The sequence below is a fragment of the Dreissena polymorpha genome, chromosome 6, assembly GCF_020536995.1.
Source record: "Dreissena polymorpha isolate Duluth1 chromosome 6, UMN_Dpol_1.0, whole genome shotgun sequence".
NCBI classification, from domain to species: domain Eukaryota; kingdom Metazoa; phylum Mollusca; class Bivalvia; order Myida; family Dreissenidae; genus Dreissena; species Dreissena polymorpha.
The window spans coordinates 30257991-30281868 of NC_068360.1; the positions used below are offsets into that span (position 1 = coordinate 30257991).

Consider the following 23878-nt stretch of genomic DNA (forward strand, 5'->3'; position numbering starts at 1 on the left):
GCACCATATTAATGCGATTACACCTAGTTCAAATCTATGATGTAGTGATATTTTATTTGAATTGTCGTGTATATTACAGGCAAGTGTTAACCTGATTTTGTTTATGAGTTCTTTTTTATTAAAACCTCGATTTTACCTATATACACCCCAGTTTTTCCCTTCTGTAGTTCTGCTCTTGTAATACCGCCGTCCTCAAGAGCCATGTGTACGCAATGCAATACCAGCCTCTGTTGCGGATCCATCATGCGGGCCTCCTCGTCCGAGATACCGAAGTGTCTGTTGTCAAAATCCTCTACGCTGAAATTTTGATCAGGATGTTATTGTACTAGTATTTCAATTCTTGAAAATAATCTATGGAATATTTATAATCGTCATTGACCTCTATGGGACGCATACCCATTTCTTTAAAACAAAGTGTTGACAAATATGTTGCAATTCACTCACCACATCTGAGTGACAACCCTTTAAAAAATACGATATCTTCACCAAACCTCAATATAATAATGTGATAAACTGTTTAGATTATGGTTTCAATTTGATTTTGTTTTCAATAAATGTTCATCAGTACACGTTACAGAAAGTGAGGAAATATAAGCAACATATGTATGTCACAATTTGATCATGGCTCAAATAAAATTATATTGCAAATGCATCGATGCTGAAAAAAAGATAGAAATATGTGAACAAATATTATTTAGAAAACTCCGATGACATAACCTTTGACGTAACTTAAGATTTGAATATATAATTCAATTACACTGCATTATGTTTACAAAAACTTTATTCGGATCTAAGTGGTGAATTAGTTTCCATTTCTACGCAAGTTAAATCCCTGTTTTATCCCTGTGTTTGAGCGTCATCACTGACCAGTTCGTGGATGGTCTGCCCATAGGCGATTTATGACTTTGTAATACTTTTTTTGCTATGCGCAATAGTGCTTTATTTTCGCTTTCATTTTTTTTAGGGTTAATTTCTTATGGCAAATTTTAAGGTGAGGTCAGTGGGGGCAAACACAATTTTAATATGTAATATAGTCTTTAACTGTACTGTGCAATATGTAACTTAGTCCCATAACTCTAAGATTGAACAATGCTGCTGATTTCCAGACGTTAGTTGAGACTATATAACTTTTTGGTATTTGGAAGAGAGGTAACTCTGTAGTTCATGTTACAGCTTCTGTAATTTGAATTCAGGGGTTAGCTCCCTTTTATTTCACTATAAGTGTATGACGATTCTTATGTTGATATTATATTCTAGTCTCTTATAACTCGATACTTCCTAGTGGCAGCATTTTATTATTATGCTTATGTTTTATTGCATGTTGTGATTGTATATATGCTGATGAGACTTTAATAATCTAATAAACTGTCAAAACAGTTAAATCTAGTTAGTTAAATCTAGTAAAATCGTGCCAATTAGTTCTGACCAGTAAGTGCGAAGATAAATAAGCTATACAGCTACCTTAAGCCCATTCTTTCCGTCAGGACTTATTTGACACCCTATTGCCACCCTTAGTTTAATTTGCGACAATACATTGTCAGTAATTGTTAGACACTCGCACTAGTATTCAGTGAATATAGGGAAATACAAATATCAGAATAATTATCGGGGCAGAAATTATTTTTTCCATATGCTAATGCCGTAACTTACCCAGGAATGAAGCCTCCCTGTCGAACGTACATCTTGCCAGGCGCGCTGGGGTCTGCGTCGTAAAATGTCTCGATATTCCATCGGTCTGGTGGCACCTCGATCAGATGGTTTTCTCCGTTCTTCAGTAGTCGCCAAAACTCGTCTACGTTATTCGCTCCCGGAAACCGGCATCCTATACCGACTATCACAATGTTTGGTTCTTCCGACATAGTTTAAATGCTACTGCAAGAGGAAAGAAGAATACCAAGAAAATGGATAGACGCTCCCTGATAACGCCCTATGTATATTGGTTAATTGAAAGCATTGAAATACATGGCCGTTAATCATGGGCGCCAACTTTTTTTAGATTCATCAATAAACGAGAAAACGATACTTCCGAGGTGGCACTGAGGACCGGATGTTTTTAAAATACACCGACAATTCTACAGGATGCGTAGGTTTTCTATGTTTTCAACATATTTCGCATAAGTTTAAAAATCGGGAAAATCAGAGAAGATTAATTCATCCACAAATGTACAAAAACATACAATCACAACAATTTTTGTCACGTGATAACCTTTATAAGTTGTGACATAATGGAGTTTGACGATCAAATTTCCACCCGATTAAGCCGCTTCTGACATAAAACGATTGCTTTCAACATAATAAACAAATGGCTTTATTCACAAAACATTTACATCTTGCCGACCTAAAAGATAATTTCACATTTTTCCAAAAGAGATTTGTGTTTGAACATTCACCATAGGTTTGATCTCCGGTAGAATATTGTGCATACTGCTTACTTTCTATGCATGTGCAAGGTAGTTACACCATTATAATTATTTTGTGTTCTTTTCGAGTAATTGCAGAATTATTGTCATTGTTTTAAGTAAAGGTCCTCTGATATTTTAAAATGAAGGGTCATACATAACTCTTTATACCAAGTTTCATGATACTATTTGTTATACATTTGTAACTATACCAAGTTTCGTGATACTGTTTGTTACACATTTGTAACTATACCAAGTTTCGTGATACTATTTGTTATACTTTTGTAATTATTTCAGGGTTTTTTCCCGTTCCATAAATAATTTCAACTATGTAGAAAGAACAAGTTTAAAACCGAACGCAACTGCACACAGAATAACGACAAAACATATGTTTGAAAACTAGTTAGGTACTAGTTATGCACTATGTAGGACAGCTTCAGTTATTATGCTCTAATAACATGATTTCATACACAATTTAATCAAGTAAGCAGAAGTTTTAATTATTCGTATATATTTCAGCATTCGACTTCTCAGTTACTGAATATTGGGTACTGAACATATTACACATGAAAAATGTGTATATTTTAGCAATATAAATAAGAAATTTAACACGCAAATTGCGATTTGATCTGAATCATTAAATTGAATAGTTACTATTGGTATCCAGACATGGATAGAAATCAAACACCTGACCACATCCATATAGTATTTTGGAAAAATGTATACCAATATAAATAAAAACATATTATGTTTACAAATGAGGCTCAGGGCAGGGCTTTCACTAAGTGGCATACGGCGTATATTACGCCCGATAATTGTTTCCATACGCCGATAACAAAACCCCATGACGTCCACTGTACTTTCTAAAAATAGGTCACACGCCGAAAATAGCAACCGTAACGTCACGTAAGCTGTCGATTAAAATAACGCTTCAATCAACACTGCTTTCTGCAGACTCAATGTGTTTTGCACACGTCTCGATCAGTCTTAACTCTTTTCCAGTGCGTTTGGCGCAGGCTCACAGTAGACTCTTATGTATTGATGACAATCTTGACACATTCGCTTTTCACTGTTAGGCGGACCGCGCTTAATTGGTAAATGCTTGTTTATTGTCACGATGTTTTGATAACAATAACGTGTGAATATCGGCAAAGAAGTTGAGACCCCGTCTAGGACCCTGTTTAGCCAATAGTTGTTAATTGTTGTAACAGTTAGTAGGCCTGCAACATTGTTTCAATTAAGAACATTGCGTCCCGTTTGTAACTTGTCAAAATATTTTAATTGGCAAACACAGATATGAATTTGACAAAAATATTGAACTTGTAACACTTATCATTCGTGTTCAGAATGTCGCAATTGATGAAAATGAATCTTATCGGAAAACAAAAAAACCCAGAGCAATTGAAACACCGAAGTCGCGTGTTTTTCAGACGACTTGGTTAAGTCAAAACAGTCTATGTCTGTATTATTATGCATTGTGCGATTCCATGTGACTTTTTGTTGTTTACTTTTTTAATTGATTGTAAATAGAGAAAAATACTATTCATTCCTTGTATGATATATCTAGTTTCTTTCACAGATGTACTGTTACCCAAAATCGATGGGAAGAGTTTGTGATCATTTACACGATTGACTTCGTAGCACAGAGGTCGCAAATATCTTTACCTTTGGTAAAAAAATCTTACAGCATTTTTTTAATGAGGCAACTTTTTCTCTAACTAAAAATGTAATTATTTACCCTGTATCTACAGAGCTACATTCGTTGAGATAGGTCAGTAATGCTCGATTGGTAATTGTCGGCTCGGGTACTACTTACATGTACTCCGGGTACCCTTAAGTATACTTACATGTACCCTGGGTATGGTAAATAAGCTTAATCGTACCCGGTCGATATTAGACTTACCCGAGTTGTATTTCCGCCCAAAATCCGATGTCGTGAAACGCGCTACCAATTATCTTTAAAAAAAACTGCATCAACAATCGTACCCGGTCGACATTAGACTGTACCCGAGTTGTATTCCCGCCCAAAATCCGATGTCGTGAAACGCGCTACCGATTATCTTTTTAAAAAAACTGCATCAACATGCTTTTTCAGTATGAGTTTCGATAATATAGAGGTCATTTTACAGAAAATTGACATAAATGTGAATAAAATTAATTTTTAAAAAAGCCGACAACGACCGATTTAGCGCTAAATTTCCTGGGTACGGTTTAGTATATTTACCGTACCCGGGGTACATGTAAGTATACTTTAGAGTACCCGGGGTACATGTAAAAATGTAACGACAATGACCAATCGAGTGTGAGTAATGATCTGTGATATGTACATGTATATTATACAGCTTCACGTGTGGTCGGCGTGTATTCGGCTGCCTGAGCGCTGATTGGTTGATGCGCTTACCAAGAAGAATTTGATTGACAGCTCGAAAAATCAACATTGGCCACTCGCTGAGAAATTCATTGAGCGGAGTTAACGGAGTCTCTAACGCTGACAGTGTCTGAAGACCGGAAATATCTTAGTATGACGCGTTTTCAAGCAATCAAATAATACTACATCTTTTTTTGTTTCACCGTTAAAGAATGAATTATATTGATTTAGAATATGTATCCGCCATCTCATATTACTTTTTTGTACTCATCGTGCTTTAATTATTACACATATAACGTGGTGATTGTGTCAAAGGTTTCGATGAGATAATCAACATGACTTGCTTACAAACTTTCGTCTTAAGTAAGCAACAAGAGTTTACACTTTGCATAAACAAAAAATAACATATTGCATAATGTAGTTTTTTTATTATATAACATATGAAAATGCAAATTGATTTTTACGATTTCCAAAATAGTGCGAAACCGTCTGTTGCAATATATTTGTGTTTATTGACCCATTAAACAACGGCATGTCAAATATATAGTTATAATTGCCATGGTAAATTTAAAATCACTCACCATTTAGTGTCGTTGCCTGGATGCTTTGAAGTATTTCTGTTTCTATGATCGCATTGAGTGTGTGTTTATATATAGAGAGTAAATTTGCGGTATGATTTCCGCGTTATTTGTAAAAATGTAATTCTGTCTACACGTCGATCATTTTCAGAAAAAGATACAATGAGTAACCAGTCAGGAAGTCATGACTGTTTGTGGTTAATAAATTATCGTATCAAATTAGGCGTACGCATAACTCAATAAGGAAGATCTGGAACGCGGGGATCCTATTTGTTAATAGGTTTAATTGTATTTTCCGTTAAAACTATTTTTAATTATACGAAACAGACCGATGGCCCTCTTGTTAGGTCAATCAACTGGTATTCGTGAATTGGTTTAAGTGTATTTTCCGTGAAAAACTATTTTTAATTACACGAAACCGATTGACCTCTTGTTACGTCAATCAAGTGGATTCGACAAAGGGAGTGAGTCATTTCTGAAATGGGATGACTAATTCGGCATCCCATGCTATTGAATCCGTCAGATTAATTGGAAATATACGTAGGTTCAGCTTTTTATAATAATTTGATATTGATGTAAGATTTTACAACAGCTTGAGAAACCGAATATCCAGAATGCTTCACATGCGTGTTTCAGCGCAAAAACATATATAACGACATTTGTACGATATTAACAGTCTATTATACCACTATATAATGTCATTTGCAGGAAGATCTCAGGGTATCATCCCACTATAAAACACATTTGCATGAAGATCTCAAGGTATTTTACCACTAAAAAAGACATTTGCAGGAAGATCTCAGGGTATTATCCCACTATAAAAACACGTTTGCAGGATGATCTCAGCGTATTCACTATATAATGACATATACAGGATGATTTCAAAGTATTATACCACTAAATAATGACGTTTGAAGGATGATCCCAGGGTAGTATACTACTATATAATGACATTTGCAGCATGGTCACAGGGTACTTTACCACTTTATAATAACATTTGCAGGATGATCCCATGGTTATTATACCACTATATATAATGACATTTGTAGGATGATCTCAGGGTAATATGCCACTATATAATGACATTTGTAGGATGATCTCAGGGTATAATACCACTATAAAATGACATTTGCAGGATGAACACAGAGTATTATACTACTTTATAATGACGTTTGTAGGATTATCCCAGGGTATTATACCACTTTATAATGGCATTTGCAAGATGATCACATGGTATTATACTGCTACATAATAACATTTGAAGGATGATCTCAGGGTATTAAAACACTATATAATGACATTTTCAAGATGATCCCAGGGTATTATACCACTATATGATAACATTGGCAAAATGATCTCAATGTATTATCCGACTATATAATGACGTTTGTAGGATGACACCAGGGCATTATACCACTATATAATGACATTTGCAAGATGATCCCAGGGTTTTATACCACAATATAATGACAATTGCATGAAGATCACAGGGTATTATCACACTATATAATGACATTTGTAGAATGATCCCAGGGCATTATACCACTGTGTTATGACATTTGCAACATGATCCCAAGGCAATATCCCACTATATAATAACATTTGTATGATAACCTCGTTTGTAGGATGATCGCAGGGTATTATCACACGATATAATGACGTGTGTAGGATGATCGCAGGGTATTATACTACAATTTAATGATATGTGCAGGATGATCCCAGGGTATTATCCCAATATATAATGACATTTGTAGCATGATCTCAGGGTATTATACCCCACTATATAATGACATTTGCTGGTTGATGCGAGAGTAATCTCCCACTATATAATTACATTTGTAGGATGATCCCAGGGTATTATACCAATATATAATCACATTTGCAGGATGGTCTCAGGGTATTATACCAATATATAATGACATTTGCAGGATGATCACCAATGACATTTGTAGCATGACCTCAGGGAATTACACCCATATATAATGACATTTGCTGGTTGACCCCAGGGTTATCTCCCACTATATAATTACATTTGCAGGATGCGCTCAGGGTATTATACCAATATAAAATGACATTTGCTGGCTTATCCCAGGGTAATCTTCACTATATAATTACATTTGCAGGATGCTGTCAGGGTATTATACCACTATAAAATGACATTCGAAGGATGATCCCAGAGTGTTATACTACTATATAATGACATTTGCAGGATGCTCTCAGGGTATTATACCAATATACAATTATATTTGCAGGATCATCTCAGGGTATCATACCACTATTTAATTACATTTGCAGGAAGTGCTCAGGGTATTATCACACTATATAATGATATTTGCAGGATGATCCCAGGGTATTTAACCACTATAGAATGACATTTGCAGGATATTTTCAAACTCTTTAATGACTTTTGTAGGATTATCTCAGGGTTTTATGCCACTGTATAATAACATCGCCTGATGATCGGAGGGCAGGTTTTTTTCAAGCTTTTTGAGAAGATAGCCCATTGCTTTAAAATTTGGAATTTTATCGGCATTTTCAAGAAATTGAGATAATAAATTGGGCTTTAAAACGTCATGAAAGAGTTCAACATCTTTAATCACAAACATCATCATTATCAACTGTTTTCCACATATTAGGCTCACATCATGATATCAGTCAGCACTTTCCATTCGGAAATCAAAGATGACGATGCGAAGAGCCACTTGTTATTAAATTACCATCATTAACGATTGAAGGAGTTTCAATGGGAGTACTTGTACTTGTTGACGATGTTTGTTTATTTATATGACGCTTGCTTAAAAAAAAATCAACAGTTTTCGTTTGGCCAGGTTTTTGCTTAGGAAGCATTTTCACGTAATATTTCGAATTAAGCGACATATTTGTTTTCCATTAAGCAGAATCACAGAACGCTTGAATTTCATCGCAAATATAATAAGCGCCTAAACACGGAGAATATCGGGCACACCAACAATTCTGACGTCTAAAACTCACACGAGACCTGATGGGACTACGCTTCGTTAAAAAGCGATACAGCCGATGTCATTAGCGATTGTTTCCAATTGAGAATTGTTTAGCAAATTTTGGGAAAAAAGTATACTTTTAGCGATTTGGAATATAGCCAAATTTCGGCTATAAAATCGGGCCAAAACATGAAGGGTATTATCACACTATATAATGACATTTGTTTGGATGACCCCAGGGTTTTATACCGCTATATAATGACCTTTGTAGCATGTTCTAAGGGTAATATACTACTTTATGATGACATTTGCAGGATGATTCCAGGGTATTATATCACTATATAATGACAGTTGCCGGATGTTGCCAGGGTATTATACCAATATATAATGACTTTTTAAGGATGATCTCAGGGTATTTTACTACTACACAGTGACGTTTGCAGTATTATCTTAGGGTATTATACAGCTATATATAGAGAATAACAGGTTACTGTCCCATCGTTTTGAAATATATCAGGCGAGGCTTAGAATAAAATAACGGCGAGGCTTGCTTGATATTTAAAATGTACGCTGATTTTGCTGATCCGGCTTTTACACGTTGACATACATGTAGCGACGGCGTTCTAAAAGACGACACGAATAATCGCTTAGTTTAAACATCGTATTGTTTTCACTACGAATGGGAAGAGTACACCCGCTTTAATTAAACACGTCTTGAATTGGATATCAGGAATTTATTGCAACGACAAATTTAATCGAAGAACACACTTCACCGAATAGTTAAGAGACGCCATTTTGAAGATGTGTATTGAAATTGACATTTTATGATGGTGTCAACATTGACATAAGTGCGTTAAGTCGTTTGTTCAAATAGTTGAGGATTAGCATACAGTTATCATTTGTCTTGAATTTCTGTGCAACACTAACACTTGCGAGTGCAACGACTATATCGATATTTAAGACTAATTGTCCCATTGATGACGTCATTTCACTTCTGTAGTGCGGCTGTGGTGATTTTTTTTTTAAATAAACGTTTTTGTGATTTATGACTTTAAACTAGAATAAAATATGTACGTTCTTGGTATCAAATTGTTTGTTTTGTTGAACCTGATTCATGTTGATAGAAATAGTTGACTTTATTGCAAATCCCACGTAACGCCAAACATTGACTGATATTAGAACTTCCTGTTGACCATGATATAAAAAAATATATCAGGCAACGTTATATCAGGCAGATATCAATGCGTAGGTATGATAAAATGATATTTGTAGGATGATTCCAAGCTATTTTATCGCAATGTTATTACATTTGAATGATGATCTCATGGTATTTTACAACTATATAATGGCATTTGCAAGATGATCACACTATATGATGACATTTGTAGGATGATCCCAGGGTATTATACCAGTATATAATTACATTTGTAGGATGATTCCAGGGTATTATGTCACTATATAACGACATTCGCAGGATAATCTCAGAGTATTACCCCACTATATAATGACAATTGTATAATGATCTTATGGTATTACCCCACGCAATAACCACATTTGCAGGATGATCTTAAGGTATTATGCCACTATATTATTATACAGTGTTCGACTCTAACGGGAGTCCGGTAGTCCGAGACTCCTGGAAATTAGATTCAAACTCTTTGTTTTTGTGTCAAGGAAGTCCGTCGGACTCCATTTAAATCATCTTTGAATTATAAAAAAAATCCATTCGTTTTGCAAAATCAGAAATTCTGTACAAAAAAACATCTTGCTCAGAATAGTCATTGTCGAACACAAGTTATTAATACCAAGTCATAACCGCACACTTCAACCACTGCTTGAGAACTGTTAGAGTTCTTCTAACCACTGAAGATTATATACGGCTTGTCTATTGATAGTGTTCAATCAAAACTAAGTGATGTCGCAAGTATATCCAAACCGGAACATTATCATCATATGGACAATGCACTTGAATAAGTATTTTTCTTTTATCCCATGAAAACCCCTATTTGGTCTACAGGTTTGTTTGCAGAAGATGTATTGTGTATTCTAATCATTGTATGATAATGATGAAAATACTTTTGTCAATTGTATGGTGTATGTAAGCAAAAAAAGAAATTCCAGTTACCAGTTTTAGTTAAACGACTTTGAATGCTAAGTGTGTTAACAAAATCGTTGAATTAAAACTCTGTTCATAGTGCTCTGTCATTTCTTACACATATATACCTAGCAAGAGTCCTTATTAGATGTAAAGGGCACAACTTGCTTACAGTGAGCTTTTCTGATGACATTGTATCCATTTTTAAGCATCGTTCTTACATGGTCCGTTGCCAAAATGTACATTGTTAACACTCTTGAGATTATATTTATTTCCAACAAGAGATGTGTTTGTCAGAAACACAATGCCCCCTATAATTGATGATTTTTACCTGGTTAAAATTGTCACAGACAGCACCAGACTAGAATCTAGTCTAGTGCTGTCTGTGACCATTTTAACCAGGTTAAAATCATCAAGAAGATTTATAAAGTCTTTATATATTTGTGGGTATGCACAGCCAGGTTTGATACTTGGGGTATGATCTTCATCCCAGGAAAAATGTGGGTAATTAAAATCACCTAGCACCCAGATGTTATCTTTTAATAATCTAGTCTTTTCAAAGCACAATCTAAACTGTTCTGCTCCATAAACATCAGACTTCCTCAGACGATAAAAAGCAGCAATGTAAACTGGTATACTTTGGGACATTTTTAATTTAACCCATAGTATTTCACAATCTGTTGAAAGTTAAGGCTGTTCCGTAGCAGTTAATGTTTGCTTGACTAAAATAAAGACACCCCCACATGTGGACCCGGATCTATCCCTTCTTAAAGGTGTGTAGCCTGTGGACTGGGGAAAGATTTCAGCAGTTGAGTGTTACTGAGTCAACCATGACTCGGTACCCACAATAGCGTCAGGTTTGAGTTCATCAATCAGAGCATATAAATTATGTTTTTTTTTATTGACAATTGATTGACAATTAATGTTCAAAAATTTTAATGACTGACTTTGCTTGATATTGTAGCATATTTTATTCTTTTTTGGTGAGGAACCTTCAAAGAGACTTTTATGACTAGTGATCTGATCTCCGTTCATATCCTCAAGGACAGAGAAACTGTTTTCATATACAAGTGAATCTATGTTATTTGTAAATAGGGAATTTGAATAATTTTGTTGGTCACTATTAGTACAAGACCAGGAGAAAGACATGTTACACTCCACAAGGTTATTGTATGCAGAAGGACAATTTATATGGAACCAACATGAGCAACCATCACATTATATTGCCTGGTCAGTATTCAAGACCTGCTGGCCACAATAGCCGCATGGGTATTGGGGTCCTGGATTTGTCTCTACATCATGAGATAACGACAACAGTAATATGCACAGATATGCTAATGCGGATACTCTGCAATTCCGGATGGGCACTCTTAAGTTTCATTGTTTTCATGAGACAAGCACAATATACTATACGGCTAGGTTCGTACCTGTTTGGCTGATTTTGGGGTCTGGGTATCTGTTCTGTTAGTTGGGAATGTATGTCAGGTATGTTAAACAACCTGACACTAGTTAAAACTAACCCAGCAAACATGAGACGGCTTTTAGACGTCTTTATTTTGTTGTTTTACGGTCGCGAAGTTGCCGACAAATAAACCACGTCTTTTCAACGTCTTTTAGCGATATGATAATAACGTCTTTTTAAAGACGTCGACAGGACGTCTTTTTGGCGAGGAAAATAATGACGTCTTTTAAAATACGTCGAAAAGACGTCTTTTTACCGAGATAATAATGACGTCTTTTTAAAAAAGTAAAACAGAAGTCGTTATAACGTAACACTTTAAAGACGTCTGAGAAAATTTTAAAATAAACGTCTTTTCGACGTCTTATTTAGCAACATGATAATAACGTCTTTTAAAGACGTCGACAAGATGTCTGTGAAAATTGTAAAATTAACGTCTTTTTAGCAACATGATAATGACGTCTTTTTAAATACTTCGAAAAGACGTGTTTTAGCGATATAATAATGACGTCTTTTAAAAGACGTAGAACAGACGTCCTTTTAACGTTACTGTATATAATTAAGTGATCTGAAAAAGTCAATTGCTTATTTATATTTTTTATTTTTGATCACTTTTGTTTCTGTGTTGGCTGTTTTATAAAGTATTGTTCTATTATAGGCAATTGGTCATTATCCTTAAATTCCCATTGGACTTGCGCTTGATAACAATGGTTTCTTTTTTTGTAATGTCTCTGCAGGAGTTTCATATAATTTTAGAGGATATATTATGTATTGACTCAAACGATACATTATAATATATTAATGTATGGACATTTTTCATAGGAATTAATTTTAAGAAACACAAATTAATGTACGATCGACTTTATCTTCAGCATAAAGATAATAAAGGTGAGTAAATGTTTTTGAATGTTTCACCATATCACATCAAGATCAAGATCAGGATCAAGCATGATTTGTTTCCCCTGAAGTAAATACGCCGTGGCGTCACATCGAAGACGCGAAAAGTACTGAATGCGATGTTTAACTTTTAAATTATCACAGTAACTGTATGGGGAACTACTTATAGAGTTTTAAGACACACTTACAAAGGACAAAGAACAACCAGGTAAGCATTTTCAAATTATAACGTGAAGAACGGGATGATAGATTGCTTTTTGTATTGAATATTCTATTCCGATGATATGTCATATGTTTTCGTGTTAAAGCTTTATAGATTGTCCACGTTGTTGTTTGTACTAGTTGGAACTCCGATAAACAGTAAACGAAAATACGATCTAGCTGGCAGCTAAGTTTGTTTCAAGTTTGTGCGGCTTTAAAGTGTACATGTAATGTAAAAAGTGTCTTCACCCAAAGACCTAGAATAAATTCTAGGTCTTTGCTTCAGCATTTTATTGTGATGATTAGCTGAGGCTTAATTTGTACCACGGAGACGTCATACCAATTTATGCTTATACTCATTTATTGGAGTTTCGTAATATATATGAATACAAATGAACTGACTATTAATATTAATCGTATAACCTCTGGCTTATTATTGCTTACATTCATTTGGATATAAATTAATATTCAGTGAAAAATACATGAATCACAAAGAATAGTATTTCAAATATTTACAACCCAAATGTACATGTGTATGGTTATTGTCGGAGTTCTTTCTCAAAACTAATTCTAGCAATCATTTTAGATCTGCCTATTGTCGACTGTTGGGAAAACAACTATTCAAAAAATGTTGAAAGAATGATGCAGAAGTAAGCAAGTTTTGCAATAAAGTTTATATATTTACATACTTATGCTCTTTCAATAGTCTATTTAACAAAAGCAAAATGCACATCACCAGTAATAAAATGATCAAATCAAACTGTGATTGTTGCTATTTATGTTTAAACAATTCCATAGATAAAAACCTCGTTCACTAAAGTAAGTATCTAGTTATCTATTATAATATTTGTTAATATCTATCTATCCAATAAAAAGCCTCTTAAACGGATCTGTTGCGAGATAAAAGGTTTTTTCAATTTTATTGATCAGAATAAAAATAAATGTTTGTGTATATAATTGTGACCAGCCAAGTGATTTTTCTTCCAAATGACACTGGAAAAATTTAGATTATATTATTTTCATGACTATAGTCAGACAACTATAAATAAGTTAACTACTTCTTTATAATAGAAATCATGACTTCAAATGGATTTACTAAACTTTAACAACATGGAAACATATAAAATAACACATTATTTCTGTGTTTTCTCAACAATGACTGGGATGTAATTTGGACGAAAAATAGCTTGGCCGGTCATTTATATATATTATATTTATATATATTATTACTGTAAAATAAATACTGTTTTGTGTGCTAAAAATCATAAGTTAAAATTTTAAAGCGTTTGTAACACAAAATGTTTGGAATATTCAGACATTTTCTTTAAAAGTTGTAAAAATAAAACTGTTTTTCCTTTTTCTTTGTTTAAATTATTTTCTTTAACATTGTTGTTCATATTACTGGTTCTGTAATAAGAAAACTGTTTATGACATTCATCAAAAAGGCTCGATTCTATGAACTTGTTTCTGTAAGTTACTATTTAAATTTGAACTCCTTCTTATTAACTTCTGATATCAGGGTGATGAATGTCTCCCTCATGGGGAAGTTCAACCTAAGCGGACACTCAAGGCCTAATATTGAACCAAAAATTGGAAAAAAAAAGCAGACAGCAGTGTATTCTGTTTTAAAAAGTATTGGGCTTGTTCTGTACACAAATATGGTTTAGCTCCACTTTTCGGAAAAAAGTGGAGCTATTGTCATGACCCTCTCATTGGCATCGGCGTTGGTTAACCTTTTTGTCAAGATAATACTAATTTTAAGATTGTCATGATAAATACCCTTTTTTATTAATTATTAGTTCCCTACCAGGTTCACCGGAGGGAACTTTTGGTTTGCGCTCTGTGTGTCAGTCCGTCAGTCTGTCAGTCCGTCAGTCTGTGAGTCTGTCACACTTTTCTGGATCCTGCAATAACATTTAAAGTTCTTAATATTTTTTCATGCAACTTCAAGCATGGATAGATGGCAATATGGACATTGTGCACGTCATTTCATTTTGTTCCTACGTCAAAAACTCTAGTTGCTATGGCAACAAATAGACTAGAAATACTGCTGGAAATGGTGGTTTTCTGGATTCTGCGATAACTTTAAAAGTTCTTCATATTTTTCATCAAACTTGAAACATGGACAGATGGCAATATGAACATTATGCACTTTATTTTATTTTGTTCCTACGTCAAAAATTATGGTTGCTTTGGCAACAAATAGACTAGAAATACTGCTGAAAATGGTGGTTTTCTGGATCCTGCGATAACTTTAAAAGTTCTTCATATTTTTTCATGAAACTTAAATCATGAAAAGATGGCAATATAAACATCATGTACGACATTTCATTTTGTTCCTACGTCAAAAATTCTGGTTGCTATGGCAAAAAATATAGACTAGAAATACTGCTGAAAATGGTGGTTTTCTGGATCCTTCGATAACTTTAAAAGTTCTTCATATTTTTCATCAAACTTGAAACATGGACAGATGGCAATATGAACATTATGCACTTTATTTTATTTTGTTCCTACGTCAAAAATTATGGTTGCTTTGGCAACAAATAGACTAGAAATACTGCTGAAAATGGTGGTTTTCTAGATCCTGCGATAACTTTAAAAGTTCTTCATATTTTTTCATGAAACTTAAATCATGAATAGATGGCAATATAAACATTTTGTACGACATTTCATTTTGTTCCTACGTCAAAAATTCTGGTTGCTATGGCAAAAAATATAGACTAGAAATACTGCTGAAAATGGTGGTTTTCTGGATCCTGCGATAACTTTAAAAGTTTTTCATATTTTTTTAATTACACTTCTAACATGGATGAATGGCAATATGGACATTATGCACGTCATTTCATTTTGTTCTTACGTCAAAAATTCTGGTTGCTATCGCAACAAAAGCAAATTTCTGACAATGGTGGAATTTCTGACAATGGTGTAGCCGGTAGGGGACTTTTATTGCTTGGCAATAGTCTTGTTTATTATCTTTTTTGATCATGTCCAATTTAGATTAGCAGGTTACCTAAATACTCTTGGATTCCACTATACAAATAACAAGGGCAGATAACTCTAAATTTAATTTTATGACAGTTGTCCTTTTTGGACATTTTCATTGTTGGTTAACCTTTTTCTATTACTCAGAAACTGAGGAATTTTGTTTAAATTTAGTGTGCATGTTAACAATCCAAAATGAACCCATTTAACAAGGGCAGATAATGCTAAATTTAATATTTTTCAAATGTATGCCACAGGGGAGACTCATTTTACATGGGTGTCAATACATTCGGAAATCCGGATTTCAGCCGACCAGGGTCGATTTTGAGATGAATGAAAATCGGATTAGATAAAAAAAAATGAAATGCGGGGGGGGGGGGGGGGTAGGGGAAATTCGTTTGAAAGCGCGATAAATTGAGAACGAAATTAATATATTTGTTTAAGCATTATAGTCTTTGCGCGCGGTACCGATTTTGCACAGTATTTTATTGATTTGTTTCTGATTGGCTAGCCGATGGCACGGACATAAACGATAACTGACGGTAAATCGTTGCTACTTTCCGAGATTATTATAAGTTAACGAAACGGTGCACATGTCTGATACCATGAACTATTTTAAGTGATCGATGATTAGCAAAGTTAAGCAGCTCAATAGCATATTGTTAAGCAATATGTTAACCAAATTATATACATGTGTTGATTACGTATTTGCTAGGTACTATACCGTATTCTTCACATATAGCGCTTAGAAAATTAGAAAAATGGAGGGGGTGCGCATTATTAGAGATTCCGTGTAAAATGATATTTTCCATCCCAGCTGATCTCATAGATGAAACATTGGTATAACTGCGAAGAAAGGTAGTTTAATTGCTTTTTAGAACGGGCGCTTATTCATATGCATTCTGAAAACATGTTGGGGCGGTTAAATAGGAGCATGGGCGCTAGATGAGAAGAATATGGTTTTTGGTTTACCACAGGCAATTATCCAACAGAACAGTATCTGACCATGCAGGGCTTACCTAGCCTATATCAGATTTTATATGCACTACATCAGTTAGGTGTCAAAGTGTTGTTGTCTCGATCATGTATAATGATGCACATGCATTACAATTTATCAAGTTTGCAGCCAAAATTTTTCTTTATGATAGGCCTTTTTGTGATTGTTATTTTATTCTGCACAGCTAGTGTTAGCCAAAGTATCAGCCATACCGAAAAAAACTTGGAGGATGTGGTTTCAAGCATTTTAAGTACGCACCTGACAGAAAAGGCGGAGTGGGCCGAAGGCTAGAAAAACTCTCACCTTAATGTGCAGTCAGACAGACTCTGGACCATAACAGATATCATTATGAAATGTGTAATCACACCTTTGGTTATTCCCATTTGATTGCTCAATTGCTCAATAGCTGGTCAAGGCCCACCAATCTTGCCATTGCCATTGCCCTTTTGTGTTTAACACTTGACCAGTATGTAGTTAATGTATGTACAAATATAAATACTTAATTTTAAATAAAAGTCTTGACATTTCATTTGTAATTGTATTGGGATATTCCATTGTCCCATGACATATCTCAGATTCTCTTTTAGAGCACTCTTTATAACACTAGCATTTTAATCTCCCTCTTGGTAATTGTACCTGTTTGCATTTTTTTTACAAATACCATTTTGGGAGCATGCACTTAATTGTCTATAATAACCTATGTTTGTCTTTTAAGTTTGCATTTTGATTAATTGTGTTCAGATATGTAACTCAAAGCGTGATAATTCTGTGTCATTACTTTGTAATTGATTATGTACTACAGTGTTGTATATGTAGATAGTCTTTTCAAAGAAATAGGCAAGCTATTCTACTTGCCCTGCATCACGTTTGGTAGGATTTTGAGTTGGCTTCCAAGGGCTGACTTGGTACTGAACATACTTAAAAAAATGATTCTCTGTATTTAAACGAACCAAAATTTTGTTGCTCTAGGTAGATTTTTGTCAAGAATTATGTTTTTAATGTTAATGCAAATAAAATTGCATGTAAATATGCAAGTTAAAATTTTGGGATTATACTATACCCCCGCAAACGAGGCTTGGCTTCATGAACACTTGCAATCTATATTTGTAAAATATGAAATATGATGTTGTTGTTGCTTTTTGCGTCTGAAAGATAGTACGTCTTCTTTACGTCGCAAAAGACGTCAAAACCTTTTCAAAAACAACCAAAAACAAACGTGTTCAACACGTCGCAAAGAAACGTGTTTTTGCGTCACGAAAAGACGTCAACACTTTTTAAAAACAACCAAAAAAAGACATAATAAAGGCGTCGCAAAAGACATATTTTTCACGTCACGGAAAGAAGTCATAAAACCTTTCAAAAACAACCAAATATAGACTTAATAAACACGTTTCAAAAAGAGGTCTTTTTCACGTCACGAAAAGACGTCAAAATACCTTTCAAAAACAACCAAAAAACGACTGTATAAAGACGTCACAAAAAGACGTCTTTTTACGTTACGAAAATACGTCAAAAACCTTTAAAAAACAACACAAAATAGACTGTATAAAGACGTCACTAAAAGACGTCTTTTTACGTCGAGAAAAGACGTCAAAAACCTTTCAAAAACAACCAAAATAAGACGTGATAAAGACGTCGCAGATCAACGTCTTAACAACCATAAAAAGGCGTCATTTGTTTGCTGGAAAGAATAGTGTCAAGAAAATACCTGTTAAATTGGTCAACAACTTGTTATACAAGTACTTCCGTTTCTAAAGTTAAGGTCAAGGTCAACAGCAGGATTTTTTTTCGGTGAAAATAGTCCAATTACAACAATAAAACTTGAGTGCCGGCCAGCAGCTGAATAGGAATATGTGCAAATATTAAATTCAAAACAAACCAAATCAACACAACAGTTGTTGCGGCATAGTGTATTTTTTGAAAAAGAAAGAGCGATGAAAAACAGCTGTGTTAGTTACACGACGCATGCGCAATTCCCTTGCCCTTGGACTAGGTTAGAAAACCGAAAGACTGACCAAAAAGTTGCGTGAAAATGCCGCCGCTCATATGCTCACTAAAAATAGTATAAAACTGTACATTGCAGTTAGGCCTATTTCACGAAGAAAACCACCCAGTTTTATCCAAAATTAACTGAAGAGTACAAATTATTCAAATTTAGATGTGTTTAAAACTTTGGACTGCTATCTTAAGGCGGCAGTCTACAGTTTTTTAGCCCTATTTGCGGAATCATCACACAAGCCACTCGACTGATACAAACTCTTGGAACAATAGTTGTTATTCGGATTTCTCCAGTCTGGGTTTTTCCAATATTTGAGCACGCGCGGTAGGTACAAACAAAAGCTGGCTAGCATATTTTAAAAGAGAGTGAATCAATAATTTCTCTTATCGCTGAATAGAAAACACCACTTGTTCTGCTCAAACGTTCGTTATAGTTGATAAAAATACCATGATTTGATCATTTTTCTTTAGATGAACTAATCTCGATCGTGTTTAATTGGTAAAAATACTATGTAACACGATATAATGGTGCATGTACATGTTAACAGCTTCGGTCACGTAACTATGTCATTGCATATACTGTGCGTAGGCCTGGGCATACAGTTTAAATGGAAGTTTGTAAACGAAACTACCAAGACATGGACTCCATCGTATATATATTATACTAGTCAAATATATTTAAAATCATATAGACAAGTACCAAACAGCAAAAACCTTACTATCCTCAGTCCATTCGTAGTACTAGGACTAATATATCGTACCATATCAGTTGGATATTTATGTGTCTATAGATCAATATAGCTATATTGTGAATTGTGATGTGTTTCTTTATTCTAATCTAAAAGTAAAGAATATTATTCGCTAAAGACTAAGACCTTAAGCTTAGGAGGCACGTCACTAACGAGCTTTACCAAACATTACTTTTATTTGCTATATCTATAAAGCATGCCAAAAAACAAGAGCATGAATACTGTTTTTCAGAAGAAATATTGCATAGGTCAAGCCATTTGTATAGATTCCTTTATTACCATACAGCTGACAAAATCAGTTTTTCAAGACTTTTAAGGATGTTAGCTACTGGATCGACAAAGTCTGTTTTTCATATCTTTTAAGGATGTTAGCTACTGGATCCATTCGTATAGACGGCTGTACATCTGAACAGTGTATTTAGACTTTAATCCTGTATAACATGTATATCAGTGTTAAATGTGTTATGTGTAATTATTAATAATACTAGTAATAGTAATAACAACAAAAGACTTGAATGTTGGCATTGAATCACTACTGTCGTTTAAATACTTATTACCCACTACTGAATGGGCAGCAAATCGGATATCAACGTTACTGGTCATTACTGTATTAATGACAATGTTTGTACCTCCCGCGCGCTTAGAAATCGGAAAAACCCACAGCGCGCGAGTTCCGAATTAAATCTATTGACTAGCGTAATATTCCGTATGTACTTCCTGCTAGAAGCAGCCGACATTTGACAGATTTCAACGGTGGGTTTAAATAAGATTAACAAACGTAGAGAACAACAAATCAACAAGAAAATGAGGTTGTTGATTAAATACAACTTTGTATTCTTACTTCTAATTAATAACGGATTAAAAAAAACTGGTAAGCATTCATAAATTCGATAGTTATGGTATGGATTAACAAGAAATATCTTTAAAAAGATATTCGGCATGTATTTTCTGTACTTATGCAATAAGCTTAGGTATGTTTGTTCGTTAAGTATAATAATAATAATAATAATAGTAAAAGCTTTATTTACAGAAGGTTACACATAAAGACAGTGACACATTATACATATTATGCAGATTAATTGATACTTTTTTTACAAATTGGCCGTCTTAAAATAACATACACATATAGGTCTATAACAAGTAGAACATTCAAACAATATTTTCTTACACCCATACATAACACACATTTTGCCTTCTAGACAGACTTACATAAAATATCATTGATTAGAGGGAGTGAGTGAGCGAGGCAATAATTTCATGAGGATTCTCGAAAGTAGGTATGAGCACATCGCCAGACCCGTGTCGTAAGAGCACTTGAGTACGTGAGTTCGTTAATGAACACATGGTAAGGCCACAATTAAAATATTGTTGGTTTGCCCTTTACCGACCCTAGATTTTACAGGTGGGTAGGTAGGTAGGAAAATTATGTTATTTTATTTTAGAAATTATATTTTTAATACACGAATAGTCTTTGAATATTTATAACACTGTTATAAAAGCACTGTTGCAGTGTGAGAAGTCCTATTTAGCTTAACCATATCTTGTTTGCTGTTTTCTTGCATACATTAATATCAAATGCATGCTTGTGTGTTATTACATCAAATATGTGTTCAATAAATGATGTTAATTGCTCTGAATGTAAATAAAATATCTACAATAAGGAAAACATCAATACCACTTATTGTAACAAGATATTTATAAATTATGTGATGTCAATTTAATTGTATCAACTATCATGCATGGGTTTTGGTTACTTCGGTTTGCAGTAAGTATAAAACTAATTAAAATCAGTTTTCACTTGAATGAATGAATGAACAGTATAGCAAACCGTTTAAGAAGCTATAGAAATCATTTGACTGACTGTGACAACCAAATTTAAACAAAATAAATCGCTTCAATTTTTCATCTAAGTTCTAACTTCAGGTTAAAAGCGAAAGGAGATTAACATGTGCAAATATTTACTTCATTTGAAAACTGTTATCAATTTCAAACTGAAACCTTCCGTTAAATAATAATAAAAACAAAATGTTCAGAGCACAAGAGATGCTGTGCTTTTAATTTGTTTAGATCGTATTTACAATTGAACAGAAGTTTACATGTTGACCTTCATTGAAGATTAACACTGTCCGCCATTTTCATGATTTTCATTATTTTGACAGGAAGCAAAAATCTCTTCTATTTCCTGTGCAAAACAATTTTAAAAACTCGTAAATTAATTTATTTTCACTGAAAATAGTTATTAAATTTATTTTTAAACCATATGTGATATGAAACCATGCATGACATGTCTTTAAAAAATAATTTTGAAATCGGAACCACATGTACTTTATTGTTTTAAACAAAATGGCGGACTAAGTTGACAGTTTATAGACGCTTGCATAACTGCGCACCTCCTATTATTCCAAAATATTGACTACAGTATATGTCATGCACAGCTGTTGATAATGACTCTTAACACTTCCCATATACATTTGGTTTAAAATCATATCTTGCAATATTGAACGCTTAATTACAACAACCAGTTTTGTAAAAAGGTCGCACATAAATCAACCTTTACAACAATAATTGTTGTGCAGACACCTTTTTTCAACAGAAGATTACTCCACGAGGTCGAATATTCACGTAAAAACAGTAATTTAATGAGCGAACGCATGCAATACATCATTAAGTCCATATATAATTAAGAGCGGTGTATGCACATATTCGTTATTGAACATATTCCTCTTAATAAAGCACAATATATTTAAAGAACATACTTTTTTCTCGTCGATGATAGAAGCTTGTCACCGTTCGCCAACCAATTTCACTCCTCTGCACTTAACATACTGCAAGATGGCTAAACTTGTCGAACGTTCGGTTCGCACGTACACCACTTTGACGGTTGGGATTGGTGGAATGTTTAAGACTTCCTAGTCAAAGATCCTAGTAACAAGTGGGCTGTAAGCGAAATAAACAATACAGCCTTGTGCGTTCCGGCCGTTGTACCATGTACGCCTTTAGTCTTAGTTGAAATGACAATTGATACTTGAAATAAATTGCGATTGCTATAAAGCGGCCCGTACATGTGTAGAAACCGCGCTCTATGAAACGGTTTTATTGAATGTGCGTGAAGTGTCGTCCCAGATTAGCTTGTGCGGTACCCTTCGTGTGTGTTTAAATCCCTGTAATTTAGTATGTGTTTCAATAGATTTTAACATTATTAATTTGTGATTACAGGTTTTCAAGTTATAATGTTAAAGGGGCCTTTTCACAGATTTTGGCATTTTTTAACTTATTCATTTATTGCTTTATATTGATAAATGTAAACATTGGATCGTAAAAGCTCCAGTAAAAAATCAAGAATAAAATTAAAAAAACGGAAAGAACATTGCCCGGAGCAGGTTTCGAACCAGTGACCCCTGGAGTCCTGCCAGAGTCCTGAAGTAAAAACGCTTTAACCTACTGAGCTATTCCGCCGGGTACACATGCTAAACGTATTTTATACGTTATATAAGCAATCTTCGTAGTTTCACAAAATTTAACGACAAAAACAGAACTCTCCAAATTATTCAATCGTTTCGCGTTGCAACGCTTTATAATTTTTAGGTTTTAAAATCGTCAAAAGATGCTTATAATGGCTATATTAGAGCATGGTAAATGTTCAGTATTACTGTTTCCTCACAAATACCATAACCAAAACGAAAATTTGCGAATCTGAAACAACTTTTTTCAATTTTGTCAATTTACCAAAGCGTGAAAAGATCCCTTTAAACAAAAATTTGTCTTTATTGTAAAATATGTGTTTAAAAGCGGGTGCTGTTTAGTGTACATTAGCTTTTTGCACAAAATGAAATTGATATCTACCTATGGGTTTGTGTGGGTTTGTGTTCGAGAGTGCAGTAATTTTCATGGAATGAATACTGGGTATAAGGATAATTTATAGAATGTAGAGAACTTAAAAAGCCGATTCAAATGAAAGTATATGCTAGATATATTATACGGGTTCTAAGATATCACATTACACTGAAACATTTTACTGTGGGTGCTTCAAACTTTTCATTCACTTGGTGACTTTTATTAAAATTTGTAAGCAAACAAATACAACACCAATTTCACAATTTAAGTAAAAAAAAACGACGCGACTTTTCCCAATCTGAAAGGCCCCGGCCCTGTTCTCGAAATGGTGAAGAACTAAAAAAAACATTTCTAACTTAGC

At 34.1% G+C, this 23878-nt stretch overlaps 1 protein-coding gene and 1 long non-coding RNA gene across 3 annotated transcripts in view; one reads left to right on the forward strand and one right to left on the reverse strand.

The window, feature by feature from the left end:
- LOC127835362 (putative inactive phenolphthiocerol synthesis polyketide synthase type I Pks15) overlaps nt 1–22665 on the reverse strand; it is a 29105-nt gene extending 6440 nt beyond the window's left edge. The window contains exons 1-3 of one of the 2 annotated variants that reach the window (XM_052361748.1): nt 22440–22665; nt 1651–1872; nt 137–297 (exon numbers count right to left, since the gene is read on the reverse strand). In XM_052361748.1, coding sequence (XP_052217708.1) covers nt 137–297; nt 1651–1859 — 370 coding nt within the window. In that variant the 5' untranslated portion in view covers nt 1860–1872; nt 22440–22665. Of the gene's footprint in view, nt 1–136; nt 298–1650; nt 1873–5348; nt 5558–22439 lie in introns of those variants that run through there. The other variant, XM_052361749.1, reaches the window with a different exon arrangement.
- Nucleotides 12861–17899, forward strand: LOC127835363 (uncharacterized). The gene is made up of 4 exons (XR_008028483.1): nt 12861–12964; nt 13544–13607; nt 14477–14589; nt 17121–17899. It is a non-coding gene; the product is annotated as an uncharacterized LOC127835363 (long non-coding RNA).
- Nucleotides 22666–23878: the final 1213 nt, after the last annotated feature.